General features: G+C 37.2%; 1 protein-coding gene across 1 annotated transcript; it reads right to left on the bottom strand.

The window, feature by feature from the left end:
* Positions 1 to 8271: 8271 nt before the first annotated feature.
* Positions 8272 to 22856, bottom strand: LOC131220023 (uncharacterized). The gene is made up of 4 exons (XM_058214999.1): positions 22708 to 22856; positions 19476 to 19663; positions 9355 to 9775; positions 8272 to 8418 (listed from the first exon to the last, which is right to left on the bottom strand). Exons 1-4 carry the CDS (start codon positions 22854 to 22856, stop codon positions 8415 to 8417), a joined length of 762 nt encoding a protein of 253 aa, XP_058070982.1. The 3' UTR covers positions 8272 to 8414.
* Between the last annotated feature and the right edge of the window lie 1380 nt (positions 22857 to 24236).

Here is a 24236-nt window from a genome sequence, read left to right as displayed (position 1 = left end):
AACTAAACGTATTTTTGCTAGTGACTACCTCCAAAAGCCAGCTGGATGTGCATTCCTAGGCTAATGTGCATTCGAGCCTCCATGCATTTAAACAATATTGCATTATGAATTGTAATTGTGTTGTATGCCTTTTCCTTGAAACTATACTTGATAAATATGTCAACCATGTAATCTTTATATATATATATATATATATATATAGATATATCCGAATGCTTAGCTGCGCACCAGTTTGCATGGAACCCATGCGAACTTTTTTAAGAACTCATCATATGTGATGTGACTCCAAAATCTGAACGGTCCATGTCACGCCCCAAAATCCAAGTATAAAGTGTGTACCTGAAAAGGCTAAGCTATATACCCTAGAGGGGGGTGAATAGGACTATGCCAAATTTAAGCTTTAACAGCGAATAAAAGAATATGATAGCCAAATAAAGGAAATCAATTAACAATGCAGAAATGAAAAGCAGCCTCAATAATCAAGTATTGAGAGATTGATACAAATGTTGTTCTAAGGACAACCTTACACCATAAAAACCAAGGGTTTATGGCAGGACAACCTTATTTCTAAAAAGTTCTTTGTATCAAAAACTCAAACTGAAGAGGAATAAATAAATAGCAAGGAATAGAAATATTAAACTATTACAACATTCCCCACAATGCTTGAAATGTAAATATTACAACATTCACATCCACACATACATCCCACAAATTTTGAATGATAAAAGATAGAAAATAAAATAAATCACACATCCACAAAACACAAAGAGTTATAGTGGTTCGCCTGTGTGTTCACCAACTATTAAACAACAGCCACACAGCTTGCTACTCCACTCCTAATATCCTCACTCAGTGGATATTAGCATTCACTATGAAAATAGGTTTCTCAGGTTCACCTAAAACCTTCATAGTTGTGTCTTTCAAATGGGCTTACACAATTCAAAAAACCCCACTTCTGAGTTTTCTGACTCTCCTCAGATAACCAACAGATTGAGATTTTTCTGGCCTAATCTCAAATAAAACCAAAAGAATGAAATTTACAATAAAGTAAAATACATAGATTCTCCTTTTGTTGTAGCCCGGAAGAACCAAGTCGAAGTAGAAGTTCGAATAGAAGTTCAATGTCCAATACTCACTTAAGAAATGGTTCTAGGTTCTAGATGGATTTTAAATTAAACCAGTTAGGCTAGCTATATTTGATTTTGATTTCAAGAAGAAGGAATATCACAATTCCTCTTTTCAATTCAGATTGGAATATAGAAACAAAATTAAATCAATAAAGCTAACAAAAGAGAATATTAAATATGCACAAATTAGCTTAAAATGAACACAAACTTATCTCAGAATGATGCCTTGATTTTACTTGAATTGGATTATCAAACTTTGAAATTCGTCGTCTATTTATAGTTGCAGAAACTCATCTATGATTGGTCCTAAGGACAGTACGACTGGTCGTAGAAGAAACGGATTTTTGAAATTTTAAGCGCGATCGGATAAAACCGTTCTACGACTGGTCAAAAGTCGTCTACGACCGGTCGTGAGCCCTCCACGACTGGTCGTGACCAACCCACGACTAGCCATGAGGTACCAAGTTTAGTTGCTGGAGTTTGAGTCGAAGGTGCACGACAGGTCGTGAACAAATCGAGCACTATTCACACGACCGGTCGAGAAGACTCCAGGACTGGTCATAGCTCAACTAAAAAAATTTTAAAAATTGCAACAACTTAGGACTAGTCCTAGAATTTCTTAGACTGGTCGAGCCAGTTCTAGGACTAGTCGAATAAGGTCCAAGACTAGTCTTAAAACAGTCCAAATTTATATAAAAAGATTCAATTTGCATTATGTATACAAAATGACCTACCCTAAGGTCAATCTAAGGTCATTCATACCTTAAATGTGAAGTATAGACATTGAGTTCTTCATATCTTCAGATAATGGTCGACCTTTAAAGATTATGAAGCTTGAGATCTCTATACTTGATGTAGCATTGAACTTGAGATCTTCTAGAGCTTGAATTACACATCATTTCGAGTTGTATACTAACTTAAGTCTTTGAACAATATCACTTCTTTCGTTGTAGCTTGTACTTGCATTTCTTGAAATGGTTTGAAGTAAATCTTCATTCTTGACTTGAAGCAATGTGTTTAGAGAGGTGATACAATGTCTTGATCATATATACCAATGAGCTACACAAGACATAGATTACACAAGATATAGATTGATGTTTTGGCACCACAAAATTTGACAACCAAAGGAGCATAAAACCATAGCACTTACAATCTCCCCCTTTGTCATTTTTGTGATAAAACATACTCATCAATAATATCACCAATACACATTCAAAGAATCATGTATGCACTAGTTATAAGAGAAAACCAGTAACAACCTGGTTAAAGAATCATGCACCAGTTATCGTCAACTAGCCCATAACATTATGAACTAGGCACAACATAGGCAAAACATCTCCTCACATACTTCCCCCTGAGTAGCACACATATATCCAAAAAAAATTATATGCTACCCACAATCCATTTCCATGCCATAAGCAATCAATCCAAATATATCCATGCCATAAGCAATCAATCCAAATATTTCTCCCCCTTTTTGACACAATATGACAAAGGAAGAAGAAGATAAATAGAAAAGGATAAGAAACAGGAGTAATAAAGGATTAACTAGACAAGATATAAGAAAATTAAAGTCCACATACCATTAACTAGTTTAAACAAAAGTCAGTAAACCAAATAAAGTTCACAAACCAACACAGGTAGACTTAAAGTTATTACAAACCAAAGAGTAAAGCACTTAATTAGATCCTGAAGAAGGCGTAGGAATGGTAGGATCAAGTTGATGAAGGCCCTTGTTTAAGCGCCTAAGATACTTGCGCATATATTTAAACTATAAATCATAGGCCACATTCATATTCTTTACCTTCTTCTCTAGAGCACGAAGACGAGCATCAAAATCAGATGGCTCATAGTCAGGATCATTAGCAGAATCAGATTCAATTTTATCAAAAATATCATCCATATTTATATCATCAGGAGGAAGATCACCAGCTTCTTCTTCATTCCCTGCTTCTGCTCCACCACCACCCACATCCACTTGGCCAGGACCCAATTCCAATTTCATCTTATTAATATTCGAATTATTAAAAATATGATGATGGATAGGAGCCTCTCCAACAGGCATAACAACTAGCATGTGAGTAGCTAAAACAGTCATAAGATAGGCAAACGGAATATCACTATGACCTGGATGGAGACGAAACTGAATGATGGAATGACATATCAAAGAAGGAAGATAAACTTTAGTACCAGATATTACAGAGTGCAAAACCCGAACCATAAAGGATGTCAGCTCTGTTTTATTACCAGAACCTGGACACAGATTTGAAATAAAGATTCTGTGGAGAACCCTGTGTCTGGGTAACAAGTATTTTGAGGGGAGGGCATTCCCTTTATGAGTCCATTGCACATTCATATTACATAGATCTTTAGTGAGCATGCGTTTTTCTGAGGATTTCTCAGCTAGAGTATGAATAGGAATACCCTCATCATTAACAGGTATATCCATTAGCCCTGAAATTAGATGGCGATCAATTTCAAATTGACCTTCTCTAGCATCAGTTTTAAACGTTAAATTCTCAGTCGAAAAATCAGAGATACATGCAAACATGGATTGAGCAATAGACTGGTATGCAGGCCCACCCCAATGTAAGATGTTAGCCCATCCTACAGCTTGAAGAAGTGGGAGAATACCAAAAGGAGCAATGTGTTCAAGATCGATAGATCGCTCAACAATAACATTGCGCAAAAGCAAATCCTTCACATATGAGGGATCATCTTCGGGTGACCGAAGGTGGCGCCGTGCTATTAGAGTAGATCTAGAAGAAGATGGACCACGAAAAGTTTTCTTTTTCCCTCTAGCATCTATTGGCAATAAGAAAATCAATGTACTAAGGAGTTGCAAAAGATGAAAAATGGGTTTTCTCAAAAACAGAAATTTGAGAAGAAAACCCAAATAACTCAACAAAGCTTGAAATCAAGCACTCCAATGAAGAAATTGAAGAAAATAGACCATGAATCTTCAAGTAAGACTGAAAAAATGCACTAACCTTGACGAATCAAATAGTAGGGTTCGACTAGTCGTGCCACGACTTGTTGGAGAGAAAAGAAGAAATGAAGAAGATGATGGTTTTCTATAAATTAAAGAGACCAACGCGCTACACCACCGGTCTTGGGCCTTCCTCGACCAGTCGTACCATGACTAGTCGAGCACATCCTCGACTAGTCGTGTACCAACATAAACATGCATTTTTCATACAAATTTGAAATTTAAACCAATAATTTATCAAATATATATACATTATGATACAAATATGTATGAATAATCAATTTAAAATGCACATACCAAGATCAAATTTTAATTTATTAAACCTGCTTTTGTTAAGTAGTTTAATGAAAATGTCAGCAAGTTGAGTCTCGGTAGGAATGTATTCCAAAGATATTAGCTTTTCTTCCACTAATTCACGAATGTAATGATACCTAATGTCAATGTGCTTGGTACGTGAATGCTGGATTGGATTTTTTAAAATATTTATAGCACTGAAATTATCACAATATAATATCATTAATTCCTGTGCAATTCCATAATCGCGTAACATACGTTTCATCCAAACAAGCTGAGTACATGCATTTCCTACTGCGATGTATTCAGCCTCAGTAGTTGAGAGCGATATAGAACTTTGCTTCTTGCTAAACTAAGAAACCAAACAATTTCCAATATAGAAACAACCACCACTGGTTGATTTCCTGTCATCAATATTACCAGCCCAATCAGCATCTGAGTACCCAGCCAATTGAACACTAGTATCATATGGATACCAGAAACTCAATTTAGCAGTACTTGCGACATATCGCATAATCCTCTTAACAGCTGTTAAATGTGACTCTTTAGGATCAGACTGATATCTAGCGCAAATACCAACACTTAAAGCAATATCAGGTCTACTAGCAGTTAAATAAAGTAAACTGCCAATCATACTACGATATAATTTAGGATCCACATTATTACTTGTAGAGTCCTTTGAGAGTCTTAGAGTTGTACTCATAGGAGTATCAAAATTCTTGATGTTCTCAAATCCAAACTTTTTGATTAAGTTCAAAGCATATTTGGTTTGAGAAATAAAAATGTCATCAGATTGTTGTTTCACTTGCAACCCTAGGAAATAATTCAATTCCCCAACCATGCTCATTTTAAACTTAGATTTCATTAAAGTTGCAAGCTCAACAGTCATGTTAGAACAAGTAGATCTATAAATAATATTATCAACGTAGATCTGCACTATTAAGATGTGATCATTAAGTTTCTTAACAAAAAGAGTCTTATCTACACTTCCCATTTAAAAACCATGACTTAGTAAAAACTTAGTCAATTTCTTATACCATGCTTTGAGAGCTTGTTTTAAGCCGTAGAGAGCCTTTTTAAGGCAATAGACATGATCAGTATTCTTAGGGTCTTCAAAACCCATTGGTTGTTCAACATACACTTCTTCATGCAGATCACCATTTAAGAAGGCACTCTTCACATCCATTTGATAAATTTTGAATTTTCTAAAGCAAGCAATGGATATAAATAGTCTGGTTGACTCACAACAAGCTACTAGGGCAAAGGTTTCATCATAATCAATACCCTCAATTTGAGTGTACCTTTGTACAACCAATCTAGCCTTGTTTCAAATTATATTACCAAGTTCATCAGACTTATTTTTGAAAATCCACTTAGTTTCGAGAATATGTTTATCTTTAGGTCTAGGAACAAGATGTCAAACATCATTTCTCATAAATTGGTTAAGCTCTTCTTGCATCGCAACAATCCAGTTTTCGTCAGTAAGAGCTTCTTTTACATTTGCTGGTTCAATCTAAGATGTAAAACATACGTAATTACATATGTCTTCAAGTTGTTTACGAGTGCGAATACCAGTGAGAGGGTTTCCAGGAATCTGAGTGGTTGGATGATCTTTAATAGTTCTCAATTCTAAATTTTTTTGACTTGATGAAGTATCTAGTTTGTGAATTCAAAGAACTTCATCATTATCTGAACTTGGGGCAGGTGTATTCAAGTGATCGTCTATAACCACATTAATAGATTCTTGAATAACACCGGTCCTTTTGTTCAGTACTCGATATGCGCAACTATTTAAAGAATATCCTAAAAAGATCCCTTCATCACTTTTAGTGTTAAACTTTTTCAGATTTTCACGGTCACGTAGAATATAACACTTATTGCCAAAAACTCGAAAGTATTTGATAGTAGGCTTCTTATCGAACCACATTTCATAAGCCATTTTATTATTAAATTTACTTGTATAAACCTGGTTAATTATATAACAAGCAGTATTTACGGCTTCAACCCAAAGATTTTTAGATAGCTTCATACTATTCAACATTACAATAGCATTTCTTGAAGCACTCTATTTTTCCTTTCTACAATTTCATTTTGTTGTGGTGTTTTGAGCACAGAAAATTCATGCGATATTCCCTGATCGCTACAGAATTTCTCAAAACTGCTATTCTCAAATTCAAATCCATGATCACTACGAATCTTACAGACTTGAGAACCTTTTTCCATTTGAATCTGTTTAAGAACTCTTTTTACTTCATCAAGGGTTTCTGATTTATCCCTTAAGAAAGCTACCCAAGTGAATCTGGTAAAATCATCCACAATTACCAAAATGTATTTTTTGCCACCTCAACTCTCCATCCTAGTAGGTCCTATAAGATCCATATGAAGAAGCTCGAGTGGTCTTGATGTGGCATTGGAGTTCACCTTCTTGTGAGAGCTCCTTGATTGCTTGCCAATCTGGCATTCGCCACATATTTGTCTATTTTTTGTAATTTAGGTAGACCTCTTATTAGTTCTCTTTTGCTCAGTCTATACAAATTACGATAGTATACATGTCCAAGACGTTTATGCCACAAATCTGTAACGCCCCGTGTTTTCAAGACCCAAGTATATAACCCGTTTCCCAAAAACCCGAGTGTTAGCTTATAAAATCCAGTGTAAATTTGAACCATTTGTCATTAATCAGAGTTAACAGCAACGAAGCTAGAATAAACCATGCATTAAATAAAAAACATTCTGATCATCACTAATTTCCAAATGTGGTGCCTATATAGGACTTATACAATCTCAAATAACAAAGTTCACGTAAGCAAAAATATGAGTGTATTAACTAGTAGTGGAGATCAATGCGGGCCGCAAGGGCCCCGCCTAGCTCCTTAATTACTCGATCTACTCCAACAACCTAGTGAACAGCATCGGCTCGCCCTATACCTGCATCAACTGTTATGTTTGATAACGTCAATGGCTATCGCAGTAGGAGCACCCTCTAAGATTACGCACTCATCATTCACAATCCAATATAGATCACAAGTCATGAAGTTAGATACACTACACAGGGCATTTCATAGTCATACTGATACTTAAGGAAATCAAACCAATCAACAGAGTTTCATTATAAGCAATATATAATGACAGTCGCAATATAAGGAAACATGTCCAAATAACCAAACAATCAAACTTACGATTTTCTATTGCGCCCGAAATCACATTGTACGTGAACTCCGCAAGATGGCTAGAAAATCGAGAAGCGAACTTCGGCTCTACCCAGAAATCATGGTACAAGTGGAATTCGCAAGGCGAATAGAAAAGCACCCTTTAAACCCCCACTTCATCCGGGAATTAGGTCGTATATGAACTCCGCAAGATGGCTAGAAAATCAAGAAGCGAAATTCAACTCCACTCGAAAATCATGGTACGACTGATACCGCAAATGAAGAGACAAACAACATACAAACCCTAGACCACCCGAAAATCATGTCGTACGTGAACTCCACAAGATGGCTAGAAAATCGAGAAGCGAACTTCAACTCCACTCGAAAATCATGGTACGACTGAACTTCGCAAAATGGCTAGGAAACAACGGATGTGTAAATGTAACCAATAAGCCACAAAGGGCACCAATGACACATACAAGCCACAAAGGGCAAATGTGGACCGCAAGATCATAAGTCCAAGGTAAGTTCCATTCAGTTCATCATTCAAGCACAAGTGGTAGCATATTAATGAATTAATACATATGCAATAAAGGATAACATGTTATCATCAAACCATTCATGCATATTGTAATTTAAAAGAAATGTTTATCATCCAATACATGAGTTAACTATACCACAAGTTAGCATATTCTATAGTAAAGTAAGAAACTTAGTTAAAGGAATCATGCCATCATCTATATCTAGATTGATTAAATCAAGTGGGAAGCTCAAAGGGTGAGTCCTCACCTTAGATGAATGTCTTCCTCGATTCAGATTTCTGTTGTTAACTAACGGCCCAATACGTACGATTGATTACCTAGAATTGTTTCCAACCCAAGAGTTGTATCAGTTAGTGTTCTCAAGACTAACAGTATGTAAGTTGGCAAGTAAGCTGATAAGGGCCCACCTACATGTGACTTTGGGCTAGACCTGGCCCAAAAATCAAGACCTGAGTTGGACCTGACCTTGGCCGGATCTGGCAGCCTAGTTGTAGTCCAAACTGGGCCCAGTTGTGGCCCAATGTTGTTGCCATAAATGGCCCAAATTTTTGGCTGGACAGGACTAGCTTTTGGCCTAGCACGGTAGCCCGCTCACTGCCCGAGTGCGGCCCACATGAGATATATCTCAAGTGCAGCCCACCTGTGGTGTTTTCACTCCACTCGAGGCCCATCTGAAGGTGTTTTGAGCCCAGGTGGAAAATCCTGGTGTGGTTCACATAGATGGATGGCGTCGATAAGACCCATACATCACCATGTGCCCCACGGTTCTGTTAATGTGTACAGCAGCCTTGCTGTTGTGGGATGCAGAGACGGGCAGTCAGGACGTTGCACATACATCATGGGACCCACAAAGCTAGTAGACGCCAATATCCCAACTATATAGCCATCCAGGGCTGCCCTAGACGGTCTGGATGCAACGGACGCATCATGTGAAGGCCCCACCGTCCAGACGGATGGTGGGAGTAAAACACATATATCACAGTCTGTCCCACGAACTTGCTGATGCTGCTGCAGCAGCTGCATACACACCAGTTGATCCCTCTGATGGGTTCCACGAATGGACGGCTCACATATATGACACATATCATCAGGATGGGGCCACGTGGTGGCCCATCAGTCTAGAAAAATGGACGGACAGTGAGGATAGAACGAATACCTCACAATGGGCCCCACCATCCAGGGGTCTTGACGGTGTGGGTGGACGTATACATCATGGTAGGCTCCACCGTTTGAAGGTGGTGTTTGGCTGTCACCTGCTCCTGGATCTGGAAGAAACGGAGGGAGAAACGGCTGCAAGGAGGCCCACTAATGATCGCACAGACCCGTCCTTCGAGCGAGGAAGAAGAAGGACGGCCATGGCAGATTTCATATTGCCAGGTTTTCCTTTGATCTGGTCATCATGGAGGGTGTGGATGAGGTTAAGGGAGCTCGGGGAATGCTCAGATCGAAGCTCCCAGCCGGTTTTGGTGGTGGGTTCAAGCGAAGGAGAGAACGGCCGTTTTTCTCGGGTTGCTGCAGGAATGGTGGTAGGATTTGCTTTCGCTCGATCCAGCCTTTCTTGTAGTGTTGCCCTAACATCTTTAAACCGTCCGATGAAGATTAAAAGGCTGGGATTGAATCTATTCGAAACTGCTAAGTACAGCGGTTGAAACCAAACCGGCCACTTGTTTTTGTCTGCAACAGGAATCCCTAAACCGCTTAGCTAGAACGGACGGGTGAGAGAGCTTAGGGTGGACGGCTTGGATCGAGGGAGAGAGGGTCACACAGATCATCCTGTTGGCAACAGTTTCCATATTTGAAAACAGATGTGTTTGTAGGCTCTCCTGGCATCGAGCATTGTCTGTCCGTATGTACAGGAAAACCTGTCATAGAAGTTGGGTTTTGGTTGAGCCCAATGCCGGAGTCAAATGGGCAGTTTGGATCGTCAATTTGGGGCCCAGATGGTGGGACATCGATCGTTGAGGAGGGACCTTGTCCGGCCTCTGTTTTGGCGGAAGGAAGTTTGAAAAGAAAGGACGAGGGAATTCCTTTCCTCTTTTGGACAAGCACGGGTCTGACCGTGCCTGTGGCATGGTGCGCCTCTGGTGCACCCCAACCGTCTACACACGCTCCTCATGTGGGGCCCACCATGATGGATCCAGTGGATCCACTCCGTTCACCTGTTTTTCCAACCCAAGATAGGGCCCAACCCAAAGAATGGGGTAGATCCATGACTTAGATGGGCCATACACGTCAATTTAGTGTCCGATTGGTGGTCTTCACGGCCCATGGTGGTCTAAAGTGAAATCTGATCCGTTCACCAGTTTCAATATTAGTATGGAATAATAGGTATTAATTAATAATGATTATGTTAGCATATGCCATAGTATGTTTTATCAACATATAAACAACTTGTAACATTTATAATTTATATTAATAGTTATTTTTCAAGAAATAATGTATTTAATTTGAAGTATTATATATATGTGTATATATATTTATTTTCCTTTTATATATATACAACATTAATTATTCTAAATGATGTATATTTTATATATATGGCATAATGCAATAATACATAGTTTAAGTTTTAAAATGTAATTATTAGTCAATCTACGTCAATTATATGACAATGTGTTGACATACAATTTATTTCATATATAGTCTAAATAATGTAAAATAAGTAGTATACATAATTTGTATAATTTAAGTAATATATGTTTTATTACAAATGATTCTAAAAATCATTTTGTATTGTAATATATATATATATATATAGACCTTCAAAGTGAGTTATTATGTATCAACTTAAGATAGGCCACCCATCTGTCCTTGAGGCAGGTCTATAACTCAGGTGGGCCTCATCTGGTGGTCGGTCAGATCATGTTTGTCCTCCAACATTCCCAGGCTAATTCTAGATACACTTAGACTGATGCTCCTAAGGTCCAATGAGTTTACAGTTGCCTTACAAAATCACTAAATCGGGTTTGTGATCCTAAATTAGGTCCTCACGGTAACACTCGAGTACTAAAAAGTACAGGTTGTTACAAAATCAGTCTCATCGGTATGGACCATGTAACACGATTAACTAGATGAGCTAGATTCACTAACAATATAGCAGTTTTCAGAAGTTCTGTGACAAGTTAATATTACTGAACCCTTATTATTTAGAATTTCACAACCTTGGTTAGAAAATTTTACATTATGATTGTTATCACATATTTGAGATATGCTTAACAGATTGTATTTTAACCCTTCAACGTATAAGACATTTTTAAACAAAGGGAGGTTATAGAGTTGAACCGTACCTTGGCCAATAATCTTGCAATTGTTGTCATCACCGAATGTGACTGACCCATCAGCCATGTCTTTGAGATCGGTGAATAGACCTTTATCACTAGTCATATGCCTTAAGCATCCACAGTCTAGGTTCCACTTTGAATGGCTTGTAGCTTTGAAAGCAGTATGAGCAACCAAACAGGTAACCTTAGGAACCCATTTCCTAACTGTTTTGGGTTTAGGAGTATAGTGGGTCTTCTTTTGTTTGTAGTTGTTGTAAGAGTGACCTACTGAGTTAGATTTTAAGAGCTCCTTAAGTAGATCAACTATTTTCTCAACTAAAGGATTTTGGTTCTGATTTTATAGTTGATATAATTACTTTTAGGTTTCAAAGATTGAAAAGTATTAGCATTTTTAAAAAACTTTTGATTTGAACTATTCTCTTTTGAGTTTGAGGATTCTCCTTTTACAAACTTAGGAGGAGTATTTCTATCATAGACCAAACCGGATCGGTCGCCACATTTTCTTGATCCGAATAAAAGTTTTTCTAACTTTGGATCACCTTGGGCATATCTCCATGTATCCTTTAAACTCAAAAGAGAAAAGACTTCAAGTTTAAGTTTATTATTTTCATATTTAAGATTTTTAATCTGGGATGTTTTGAATTCTAAATCGCATTTGCATTTTTCAAAACAATCTAAAATATGGGATTTTTCTAAGACAAGAGAATCAAAATTTTCTTTAAGTTTTAAATACTTTTCTTTTTGAAGTTTTAGTTTTACGGCAATTTTACAACGTTCCTTGTATAGGGCATTGTAAGCATGGCTGATTTCCTAATTTAACTATTCAAATTTTCTTCCCTAGTTAAATTATCGTGATATGAAAAAGTGAACTTGGCTAGAGTCATAAGGGCTTTAACTTCATTGCCCGACTCGGTTTCAGAGTCTTCTGATTCAGAAGAGGCTTCAAAGCCAAAAGATTCATCCCAAGTAGCCAACATACTCTTCTTTTTGGGTTTGTCCTTTTTAGGACACTTGTTTATTAAATGCCCATATTCTTGGCAGTTGTAACATTGACTATCTTTCAAAGATTTCCAAGTTTTAGATTTAAATTTAGATCTCTTCTTATCATTTGATTTTTGAAAATCAACCCTCTTTTTACTTTTGAAAATCTTGTAAAACTTTTTTGTTAAAAGAGTCATATCGTCTTCAGAATTTTCTAAATCAGAATTGTTATTGTTTTCTTGAGAAACATTTTTAGAAGACTTAAGGGCAATAGATTTACCTTTAGGAGCTTAAAAATTTAACTCATAGGTTTGTAAAGACCCAACTAATTCTTCTACCCTCATAGTATCCGTATCACGAAGTTCCTGGATCGCAGTTACCTTAGAATTGAACCGTTCAGGGAGTGAGCGCAATATCTTTGCACAAACTTTACTTTTAGAGATTTTGTCACCAAGACCCCACATAGAGTTTACAATGTCATTTAATCTAGTATAGAAGTCTATAAACATTTCATTTTCTTCCATATGTATTTCCTCAAATTTGGTTGTGAGGATTTGGACTTTAGATTTCTTGACAATTGATGTACTCTCATGTGTCATTTTTAATATATCCCAAGCTTGCTTTGCAGTATCGCGAGATATAATTCTTTTAAATTCATCTGGTGATAAGTGATTGCATTTAGTACTTTTGCATTGGCACTACTCTCACTTTTCTAAAGCGTGGTCTAAGCAGGTGAGACTTTCATTGATTTTAATCCATCGATACCAGATACTTCAGTAGTAGGAGGGGTCCATTCAGTCACTGTGGCTTGCCACACGCTTTCATCCATGGATTTAAGGAAAATCCTCATCCTGGCTTTCCAATAGGCATAATTGGTGTCATCAAATGGTAGAGGCATAGTGACTGAACGACTATCAAAATTTGACATCTTATAAATAGCTTAGATCGATTAGCTCATGAAATAAATCCAAATAACAAGAATTAAAACGAGCTATTAGGCTCTGATACCACTTGAAAAGGCCAAGCTATATGTCCTAGAGGGGGGTGAATAGGACTATGCCAAATTTAAGCTTTAACAGCGGAATAAAAGAATATGATAGCCAAATAAAAAAATCAACTTACAATACAGAAATGAAAAGCAGCCTCAATAATCAAGTATTGAGAGATTAATACAAATGTTGTTCTAAGGACAACCTTACACCATAAAAACCAAGGGTTTATGGCAGGACAACCTTATTTCTAGAAAGTTCTTTGCATCAAAAACTCAAACGGAAGAAGAATAAATAAATAGTAAGGAATAGAAATATTAAACTATTACAACATTCCCCACAATGCTTGAAATGTAAATATTACAACATTCACATCCACACATACATCCCACAAACTTTGAATGATAAAAGATAGAAAATAAAATAAATCACACATCCACAAAACACAAAGAGCTATAGTGGTTCGCCTGTGTGTTCACCAACTGTTAAACAACAGCCACACAGCTTGCTACTCCACTCCTAATATCCTCACTCAATGGATATTAGCGTTCACTATGAAAATAGGTTTCTCAGGTTCACCTAAAACCTGCACAATTGTGTCTTTCAAATGGGCTTACACAATTCAAAAAAACCCCACTTCTGAGTTTTCTGGCTCTCCTCAGATAACCAACAGATTGAGATTTTTCTAAATTAATCTCAAATAAAATCAAAAGAATGAAATTTACAATAAAGTAAAATACCTGGATTTCTCCTTTTGTTGTAGCCCGGAAGAACCAAGTCGGAATAGAAGTTCGAATAGAAGTTCAATGTCCAATACTCACTTAAGAAATGGTTCTAGGTTCTAGATTGATTTTAAATTAAACCAGTTGGGCTAGCTATATTTGATTTTGATTCCAAGAAGAAGGAATATCACAATTCCTCTTTTCAATTCAGATTGGAATATAGAAACAAAATCAAATCAATAAAGCTAACAAAAGAGAATATTAAATATGCACAAATTAGCTTAAAATGAACACAAACTTATCTCAGAGTGATGCCTTGATTTTACTTGAATTGGATTATCAAACTCTGAAATTCGTCGTCTAATTATAGTTGCAGAAATTCGTCTACGACTGGTCCTGAGGACAGTACGACTGATCGTAGAAGAAACGGATTTTTGAAATTTTAAGCGCGATCGGATAAAACCGTTCTACGACTGGTCAAAGGTCATCCACGACCAGTCGTGAGCCCTCCACGACTGGTCGTGACCAACCCACGACTAGTCGTGAGGCACCAAGTTTAGTTGCTGGAGTTTGAGTCGAAGGTGCACGACAGGTCGTGAACAAGTCGAGCACTGTTCACACGATCGGTCGAGAAGACTCCAGGACTGGTCGTAGCTCAACCAAAAAATTTTGAAAAATTATAACAACTTAGGACTGGTCCTGAAATTTCTTGGACTGGTCGATCCAGTTCTAGGACTAGTTGAACAAGGTCTAGGACTAGTCTTAGAACAGTCCAAATTTATATAAAAAGATTCAATTTGAATTATGTATACAAAATGACCTACTCTAAGGTCAATCTAAAGTCATTCATACCTTAAATGTAAAGTATGGATATTGAGTTCTTCATTTCTTCAAATGATGGTTGACCTTTGAAGATTATGAAGCTTGAGATCTCTATACTTGATGTAGCATTGAACTTGAGATCTTCTAGGGCTTGAATTACACTTCATTTCAAGTTGTATACTAACTTGAGTCTTTGAACAAGATCATTTCTTTCGTTGTAGCTTGTACTTGCATTTCTTGAAATGGTTTGAAGTAAATCTTTGTTCTTGACTTGAAGCAACGTGTTTAGAGAGGTGATGCAATGTCTTGATCATATATACCAATGAGCTATACAAGACATAAATTACACAAGACATAGATTGATATTTTGGCACCACAAAATTTGACAACGAAAGGATCATAAAACTATAGCACTTACAGTACCCTCAGACCCGAGTTTCAGTTCGTAACTCGTACACAAAGTGTACTAACTTGATTCCTTAATCAGTTTAATCAAAAGTCATAATAACATTCAGTATAAGTTCCACTACAATTCCAATCACATATACATAACACTTACCACCAATCAACCAGGCATATATAAATCTTGACAACTATTAAGATAAAATAAACCTTAAGAATCATTCATTTATTATAACATCATACTATAAATATGTTTATTCCATACTAACATTGTTTCAATGAAATAAATCTAAACAATTTCTTAAAATCTCATAATCAATACCAATATGCATTATACGCTAATCAACCTATTCTAGCAAGTAAATCACATAATCAGAAATTGTCTAATGCCGCCACTTCGTCTTCAGACAAGTATGGCCACTTTCACATGGGTTGTGTTCAGGTACGGTGGATCCTTCTAGTTCCTGCACCACATCATCTGTTAATGGCTCCTCTGTATAATTTTTCCATCAATAAAATGATAAGCTAGCCAGTCTTAGTGAAATAACCTAGTATGGTTCATAATCATAGCAATTAAAATAATACAAGGTACTAAAAATATATATATAATGATATGGGTGCAAATGGTGTATAAATGCATCAGATGGGATGATCGTCTATCTGTTTGGGTTGGAGGTCGTCAACCCGCATCTACCCATTGGGTAGGCTTCCACTTTTCGGTAGGCTTAGGCATAGCCCGCATTCAGTAACGCTCTACTAAGATCGACATTTCTTCCAGGAAGGGCCCTTAAGATCGACCATATATTATGTAAATGTAATGAAAGATGGATGACATATGAATGTATCATTTTCATAACTACCATAGACACTTGTCTTGATAAGTAAATTCAACTTACAATTATTATCATCCATGCAATTTGGCACAAATTAGTATATAATTTACCACATAATACAATATTAAAACAAAATACTCAAATCAACACATCAATCAATTAAACCATCACAAATAATTTGTTTTAATTTCAATAAATCATGAGGCACGTTGGGTTACTCACCTGAGTCTAGTAGTATAGACTCTGTAAGGTAATTAAGATGATTTGAATTCTGAGGTCCTATCAATTATATCAACAATATTATTATTCATCTACTTAATTACATGGTGGGGCCCACCATTGATTAACATCCTAGATGGCCAAATCATAAATGATCAAATAATTAAAATTCTATTTAAATTTTTATTTTTTATTTTCTTTTTAAGATTATAAAATTGAATGGAAATTACTTGATTGAGGTGGCCTATTGGATGATTAGACATTCAAATTCTTGAGATCTTGTCATGTTTTACCTCTACACATTAGATGAATGATGTGGATCTAACCACACATACATTGATGGCCCATCTTCATCTTCTACACCAAGTGATACCAACACTTGCACAAAAATCTAAGCTTTCCTTATTAACCATTTCTAGATCTGACTAATGTGGCTCATCTGATGGTTGAACTGATCTCAAAATTAGGGCCCTTGTATATTTTTATCTTAGGGATCATATGATCCGTATATATCTAATCTGATTCGACTAAGTGCACACCAATCACAATTAGAAATTTCACATAGAATGTTAGACCTTTATCACATTTACATCGTATCTACCCATAATCAAATGCAATGAACGTGTAGCCGATCCACATTGTTCATTACATAGATCGAGTCAAATTAAATGCATAAAATACTAAAAGAAAGACAATAGACATACCTGATCTAAGCTATCCAAATTACTATTTTCATGTCTCAGTTGTCACAGGGTGCCCTTTTTTAGGAATACAGGAAGGTTTATAGGTATATATAAGATAAAGATAAGATAAAGATATGATAAAGATAAGATAACAATAAGATAGAGATAAGATAGAGATAGGATAGAGATATGATAAATATAAGATAAAGATAGGATAGAGATAAGATAAAGATAATATTAAAAAAAATATTTTATTTATTTATTATCATTATTACTATAATTAAATTTTTCACAGGCGCTACATTCTACCCCCCTAAAAGAAATTTTTCATCATCGAAATTTACATGAAACTACTCCTCAAAGAGATGAGGATATTTCTCACGAATTTCTCTCTCCTGCTCCCAAGATGCTTCGTCTACTTCATCATGACTCCATAAAACCTTTACTAAATGTACTGTCTTACGGCGCAACACGTGCTCCTTTCGATCCAGTATTCGAACCGATTTCTCCATGTAAGATGTATCTTCCTCCAAATCGAGATCTTGCTAGTCAATCTCATGAAAATCATCCCTCTTATACTTCCATAGCATTGATACATGAAAAACATTATGGACACTGGCCAACTGAGGAGGTAATGCAAGCCAATATGCCACTGCTCCAATCTGCTCTAATATTTCAAATGGTCCGATAAAATGTGGTGCGAGTTTTCCCTTGGTACTAAACCACATCAATCCCTTCATGGGAGAAACCTTCAAAAACACGTGGTCTCCTACTGTGAACTCTAGATCTCATGTTCGATTGTCAGCGTAGTTCTTTTAATGACTCTGAGCGGCTTATGGTTGCTTTTGAATAATTTCAACTTTCTCAGCAGCTTCTTGGACAACATCTAGCCCAATTAAACATTTCTCACCTACCTCGACCCAACAGTTAGGTACTCGGCAAGGACGTCCATACAAGACTTCGTATGGAGCCATACCGATGCTTGCTTGGTAACTATTGTTGTAGGCGAATTCAGCATAATGTACATTGTTGTCTCAGCTTTTCTTGAAATCCAGAGCGCATGCACGTAACAGGTCTTCTAATATTTCATTCACATGTTCCGTTTGCCCATTAGATTATGGATGATATGTTGTGTTGTAGTCCATAGTCTAGCTTCCTGTAGACTTATCCAGAATTGCGAAGTAAAACATGAGTCTCAATCCAATACAATAGAACTAGGGACACCATGCAATCTCACTATTTCCTTGATGTATAGCTTAGCAAGTTCCTCCATTGAATAATTGATACGGATATGAATAAAGTGCACTAACTTGGTCAGTCGATTGACAATTACCCAAATCGAATCGTGCTTCTTCTACGTCTTACGAAGACCAACTATAAAGTCCATAGAGATACAATCTCACTTCCACTCAGGTACTTTCAGAGGCTGCAATAATCCTGATGGGTTCTAATGATCCGCCTTCACCTGCTGATAGATAAAATATCTCGACACATAATCAGCGATTTCTCTCTTCATATTCGGCCACCAAAATGATTGTTTTACATTGTGGTACATCTTTGTGCTTTCTGGGTGAATTGTAAACTTAGTTCGGGGTGCATCATTTAAAATCTCATCTTTTAGATCTGGAATATTAGGCACACAGAGTCGACCTCGATATTGAATTCCTTTATCGTCCCCTATACTCCAATTTGAAGTCTTATAATTCTGATACTTGGCTATCATTTTTAAAAACCACTCATCATTCATTTGAGCTTCAATTATTCACTCCATAAGGCAAATCTTCTTCTCTTGAAAATTTAATCGAATATCAAACTATCTAATAAAATTCAACATTTCTCATCTGTGCACCATTATGCTCGCTACACTCTTTTGTTTATATTTTTTTCTACTCAAAGCATCAGTAACCAGATTAGCTTTTCCCGGATGATAGGACAACAAGAAATCATAATCCCTAAGAAATTCCATCCATCTTCTCTGCCTCATGTTCAAGTCCTTCTGAGAGAATAAGTACCTCAAACTCTTGTAATCTGTATAAAGCTCGAACTGTTCACCATAGAAGTAATGCAGTCAAATCTTCAACACAAATACAATAGCACCCAACTCTAGATCATGGGTTGGATAATTACGCTCATAGAGCTTAAGCTACCTTGATGCATATACGATCGATCACCCTGCCCCCTTGCATTAATACACAACCTAGACCTTTAGTCAATGCATCAGTGTAAACTTCGAATATCAACTCATCCTTCGGGAGGGTTAGAACGGGAGTTGAGGTTAGGAGTTGCTTCAGTTCAGGAAAAGCTTTTTCGCACTTTTCAATCCACTTGAAGGGCACTCCTTTTCGAGTTAAACACGTTAGTGGTCCAACAATCTTCAAAAATCCTTAATAAACCTTTTAAAATATCCAGCGAGCTCGAGAAAGCTTCTAACTTTTAACACACTTGTGAGTTGTTCCCGCTTCACCACGGCTTCAATCTTCATAGGACCAACCGCAATGCCTTTTTCTGAAACAATATGCCCAAGAAATTTAACACTCTCCTTCCAAAACTCACACTTATAAAACTTAGCATACAATTGGTTATCCTTTAGAGTCTTCAACGCCGTCCTTAGATGCAACTCATGCTCTTCACTGGTCTTCGAGTAAATCAGAATGTCATCAATGAATACGATGATAAAGTTATCCAGATATGGCTGGAACACTCTATTCATTAGGTCCATAAACACTGCATGTGCATTGGTCAACCCGAACGGTATGACCAAGAATTCATAATGACCATAACGTGTTCTAAAAGTAGTTTTGTAGATATCCTCTTCTTTAATACGCAGCTGGTGGTAACCTGATCTTAAATCGATCTTAGAAAAATATAGAGCTCCTTTCAACTGATCAAATAAATCATCTATATGGGGTAATGGGCACTTTTTTAATCGTCATCTGATTTAATCAGCGACAATCAACACACAAACGTTAAGTGTCATCCTTCTTCTTTACAAAAAGTACTGGCGCACCCTAAGGAGAGGTACTTGGTCAAATAAATCCTTGGGACCTCAATTCTTCCAGATGCTCCTTCAGCTCTACAGGCGCCATTTGATATGGAGACAGATATTGGTGTCAATCCTGGTAGGATATTGATACCAAAATCCACTTCTCATCGAGGTGGTAATCCTGGTATATCTTGAAAAACTTCAGGATATTCTTGCACAACCGGAATCAAATCCACGGTCGTTTCTTATTTCTCACCACCAATCAATGTCATAACATGCTCGATCTTCTCATTCTTTATTTTTCCTTGAATCATAAGTGGTTCTCTTCCTGGCACCACGAAAGTAATTGTCTTCGCATAACAATCCAACGTCGCATGATTTCGAGTAAACCAATCCATTACGAGAATAACATCATAACCCGCCATACTCATTTCTACTAAATTAGCTAATATAGGAATATCACCTATCTTGAGGGGAATTGATTTACATATTTTGTCCAAAATAATTGACTTGCCTATGGGGGATTCTACCAAAATTTTCTTATCGAGGATTTCTGACTTCAGTCCTAACCGAGATACTAACGATGATGCAATAAAAGATAAAATAGCCCCATAATCAAATAACACAAAAATCGGAGTACCATGCATTTCAATCATACCTTCAACAATGTTATTATTTTCTTCTAGATTCTCCTTAGATGAGATGGAATAAACATGTGCACGTGGTGGATGTTACCTGCTGGGATGACTCCCTTGGCCTTGATGAACTGATGGAGATGGTCGATTTTGTTGATTCTGCTGCAGTTGGGGCGGTAGGGTACGTGACGCTTGTGATGTCTGACCCGTTTGTTGAGATAATACTCGAAGTTATAGTCGCGGTGGTATTTGTTGAAGAGGCATTATACCCATATCTCTCATCTTAGTTCTGCACACCTGAGCCATGCGACCATACTTACCACAATACGCACAATTTCTTGGAAAATATCGTTCTTGGGTTCTCAGTGTTGATGACTGAATTTTCATTCTGGGTTTCTTCTCTAGTCGTTGGTATTGGGAAGGTATCGACCTGTTTCTCTATCCTGTTTCTTTTAACTGTACACAAGATTTGAGAAACCGCTCTGTATCTTGTTCTACTTGTAAGGCTTTATCGACTATTTCTAAGTATTTCTTCACATCTACGCAACAAAATTTTGTTCTAATATTATGTTTTGACCCTTCTTCAAATTTTGTGATCTTTAATCCTCATCTTCCAATACCTTTAGCATATGACTTGCTAATTCAACAAATTTTGCTTCATACTAAGCTACTGTCATGGAACCTTGTTCTAGCTTTGAAAATTCCACCATCTTTTGGATGCGATGCGCTTTAGGAAAATGTTTTTCACGAAACTTTTCCTAAAATTCATTCCAGGTCCACACGTGATCAGCTGGAACCATTCTCTTTACAGCTCTCCACCATACATCGGCTTCGCCCTGAAGAATAAAGGACGTCAGTCTAACCTTCTGATCATCAGGGCAATTCATTGCTTCTAGTACTTACTCAATCTGCTTCAACCAATCTTCTGCTATTGATGAGTCAAATGCACCCTTGAATACTGGTGGTCACAACTTCGTAAACTTCTCAAGTAAATCTACCTTAGTGGAGATATGTTTCGATGATTTTGGAATGTCTGGTTCAAGGTGGCTAACATGTCCCGCTAAACGGTGAACTATTCCTGTTGTTGTTTTAGCATTCCCGCCATCTACGCTACCAACCCAAAGGCACCATCCCGCAGTTGAACATTTGGTCCTGTGAGTAGACTTGTACATGAGCAGAGTTAACTTGGTAACTCGCTCGACTCAACTCAAAAAAGCTTAACTCTACTCGGATCGAAACTCTGTTCGAACCGAGTCAAGCCATTTTTTGGGACTTCGGAACATTTCGAGTTGAGTCCGAGCTAGGCCTAGCTCGACTCGGCTCGACTCGATATTGAGCTCAACTCGACTCGACTTGGCTTGTACTTGACTCAGATCGAGTTTTAAGTGCATATATAAGGGTTTAAAAAAAAAACCCTCATTCGTCCGACCCTAACCAATTTTGCCCAACCCAGAGCAACCCTAACCCAGCGAGCTTCCAGCGCCCAAATTGCCCAACCTTGATCCATTTCTCCCTCCCGTTCGCCCAAATCAGTCGTCCGTTCGCCTAAGACTCTCGCTGTTCTCCACCGCTCAATGAAATTCCTCCTTCCAACGTCTGTCCGTAGGACATCCTCTCCCAAAGTGAGTCCCCTCCTCCCCTCTCTCCATTTTTTCCGGCAAGTAGCGTCCCTCTGAGTAGTGGAACCCATTCGACCAACGACCACTGGTCGGGTGGCTCCAGTACAGTCGGACCAACATCTAGTTTGGTCAAACGAACCCATCCGACCAGCGACCAATCAACTCGAAAAGTCAACTCGAACTCGGCTCGAACTGGACCGAGCTACGTGCCGAGCTAAGCACGAGCTGTTATTCCAAGCTCGAAGGCCGAGCCAAGCACGAGTTGAGACTCAAGCTGTCCGAGTCGAGCACGAGCTGGGCAAAGCTCAGCTCAACTCGACTCATGTACACCTCTACCTGCGAGGTTAGCTCGAATAGTGGTTGGGGATAATGGGAGTTGCGTGTTAGGTCCAACATCTGCCGTGTTAACTGGAGGAGGAGGTGGTGGAGGAGCTTACCCTGCTTCATTGACTTCATTCTTGTCTTGCTCATCAGGAGCTGTTCCAGATTCTTCGGGAATAGGAGGATTTAGTAAAGGAGTATATGGGAGAGGTGCACTTGCGGATGGCATTAAATCACGAATACTACGCGTCTTCTTAGGGGTCATAACTCCTATAAGATGGATTATTAATAACTCAGTGGAATTTATAGGTTCTCTAACTCATATTCAATATTATCAAAGTACCTTAGCACTAATAACAAAGAAAATTCTACAAGTCATCAAGTTAGTAGTACTACATTATGGAGAGACCAGCTCACTATCAATGGCTACTGTTCCAATCATTAATTTACACGCTTAGAACTTCTAAATGTAGCTCAAAATTTTTCTGGAGGTTTCTACATGAGTATACAATACTTTCATAAAATTTCAGCTCAATCAGGTAGCCATAGAATTTTCAAAAATTCCTACAATCAGACCTGTTCAAATCTGGACGATTTCTAACCAGCCTGCACTAATTCCCAAAATCAGCACAGTATCTGTCAGATTCGAATTATCTAATTATTTTTTATTTAATCTACTCTTCGATAGTTACGATTAGGCTTTTTTCTTTAATTACAATTTTTTAAGGTAAGTGATTTCTGTTGTCCATTGTTGTCCAGCAGTACATCACAACTTAAATTACTTTAAAATTTGTTCAAAGGTCCAGATTCAGGTCTCCAAGGAATGTAATTATATGAATAAGTTTAGTTTTTACTCTAAATAATAATAATGCCTTATAAGTTATATTTTTAAGTTTCTTATTATATAAAAGTATTATAAATGGAAGTCATAAGTGTAGGTTTCTAGTTCCAGGGACCTACGCATTATGCATGTATGGGTTCACAACCTATATGTCACTTATGGTATTAATTTAACGCTCTGATACCAAACTGTAACGCCCCGAAATTCGGGTATAGAGTGTGCACCCTCAGACACAAATTTCAACTCATAACTCATACACAAAGTGTAGTAACTTAATTCATTGATCAGTTTAATCAGAGGTGATAATTACATTTAGTATAAGTTCCACCACAATTCCAATCACACATACATAACACTTACCACCAATCAACCAGGCATATATAAATCTTGACGACCATTAAGATAAAATAAACCTTAAAAATCATTCATTTATTATAACATCATACTATAAATATGTTTATTCCATATAAACATTGTTTCAATGAAATAAATCTAAACAATTTCTTAAAATCTCATAATCAATACCAATATGCATTATACGCTAATCAAACTATTCTAGCAAGTAAATCACATAACCAAAAATTGTCTAATGTCACCACTTCGTCTTCAGACAAGTATGGCTACGTTTTACATGCGTCGTGTTCAGGTACGGTAGATCCTTCTGGTTCCTGTGCCATATCATCTGCTAATGGCTCCTCTGTACGGTTTTTCCATCAATAACATGGTAAGCTGGCTAGGTTTAGTGACATAATCCAGCATGGTTCATAATCATAGCAATTAAAATAATACAAAGTATTAAAAATA

Source organism: Magnolia sinica, chromosome 12, assembly GCF_029962835.1.
Source record: "Magnolia sinica isolate HGM2019 chromosome 12, MsV1, whole genome shotgun sequence".
In the NCBI taxonomy this organism is placed as follows: domain Eukaryota; kingdom Viridiplantae; phylum Streptophyta; class Magnoliopsida; order Magnoliales; family Magnoliaceae; genus Magnolia; species Magnolia sinica.
This window is presented reverse-complemented; position numbering and strand designations above follow the sequence as displayed.

Excerpts from the sequence above, each read along its gene's own strand:
- LOC131220023 (XM_058214999.1), bottom strand. The coding sequence starts at position 22,856 with ATGACCCCTAAGAAGACGCGTAGTATTCGTGATTTAATGCCATCCGCA. Across the intron at positions 19,664-22,707 it reads AATGAAGTCAATGAAGCAGG|TGAAGAGCATGAGTTGCATC; the intron begins GTAAGCTCCTCC and ends CTCGAAGACCAG. Across the intron at positions 9,776-19,475 it reads GAAGCGGGAACAACTCACAA|ACAAAAACAAGTGGCCGGTT; the intron begins GTGTGTTAAAAG and ends TTCCTGTTGCAG.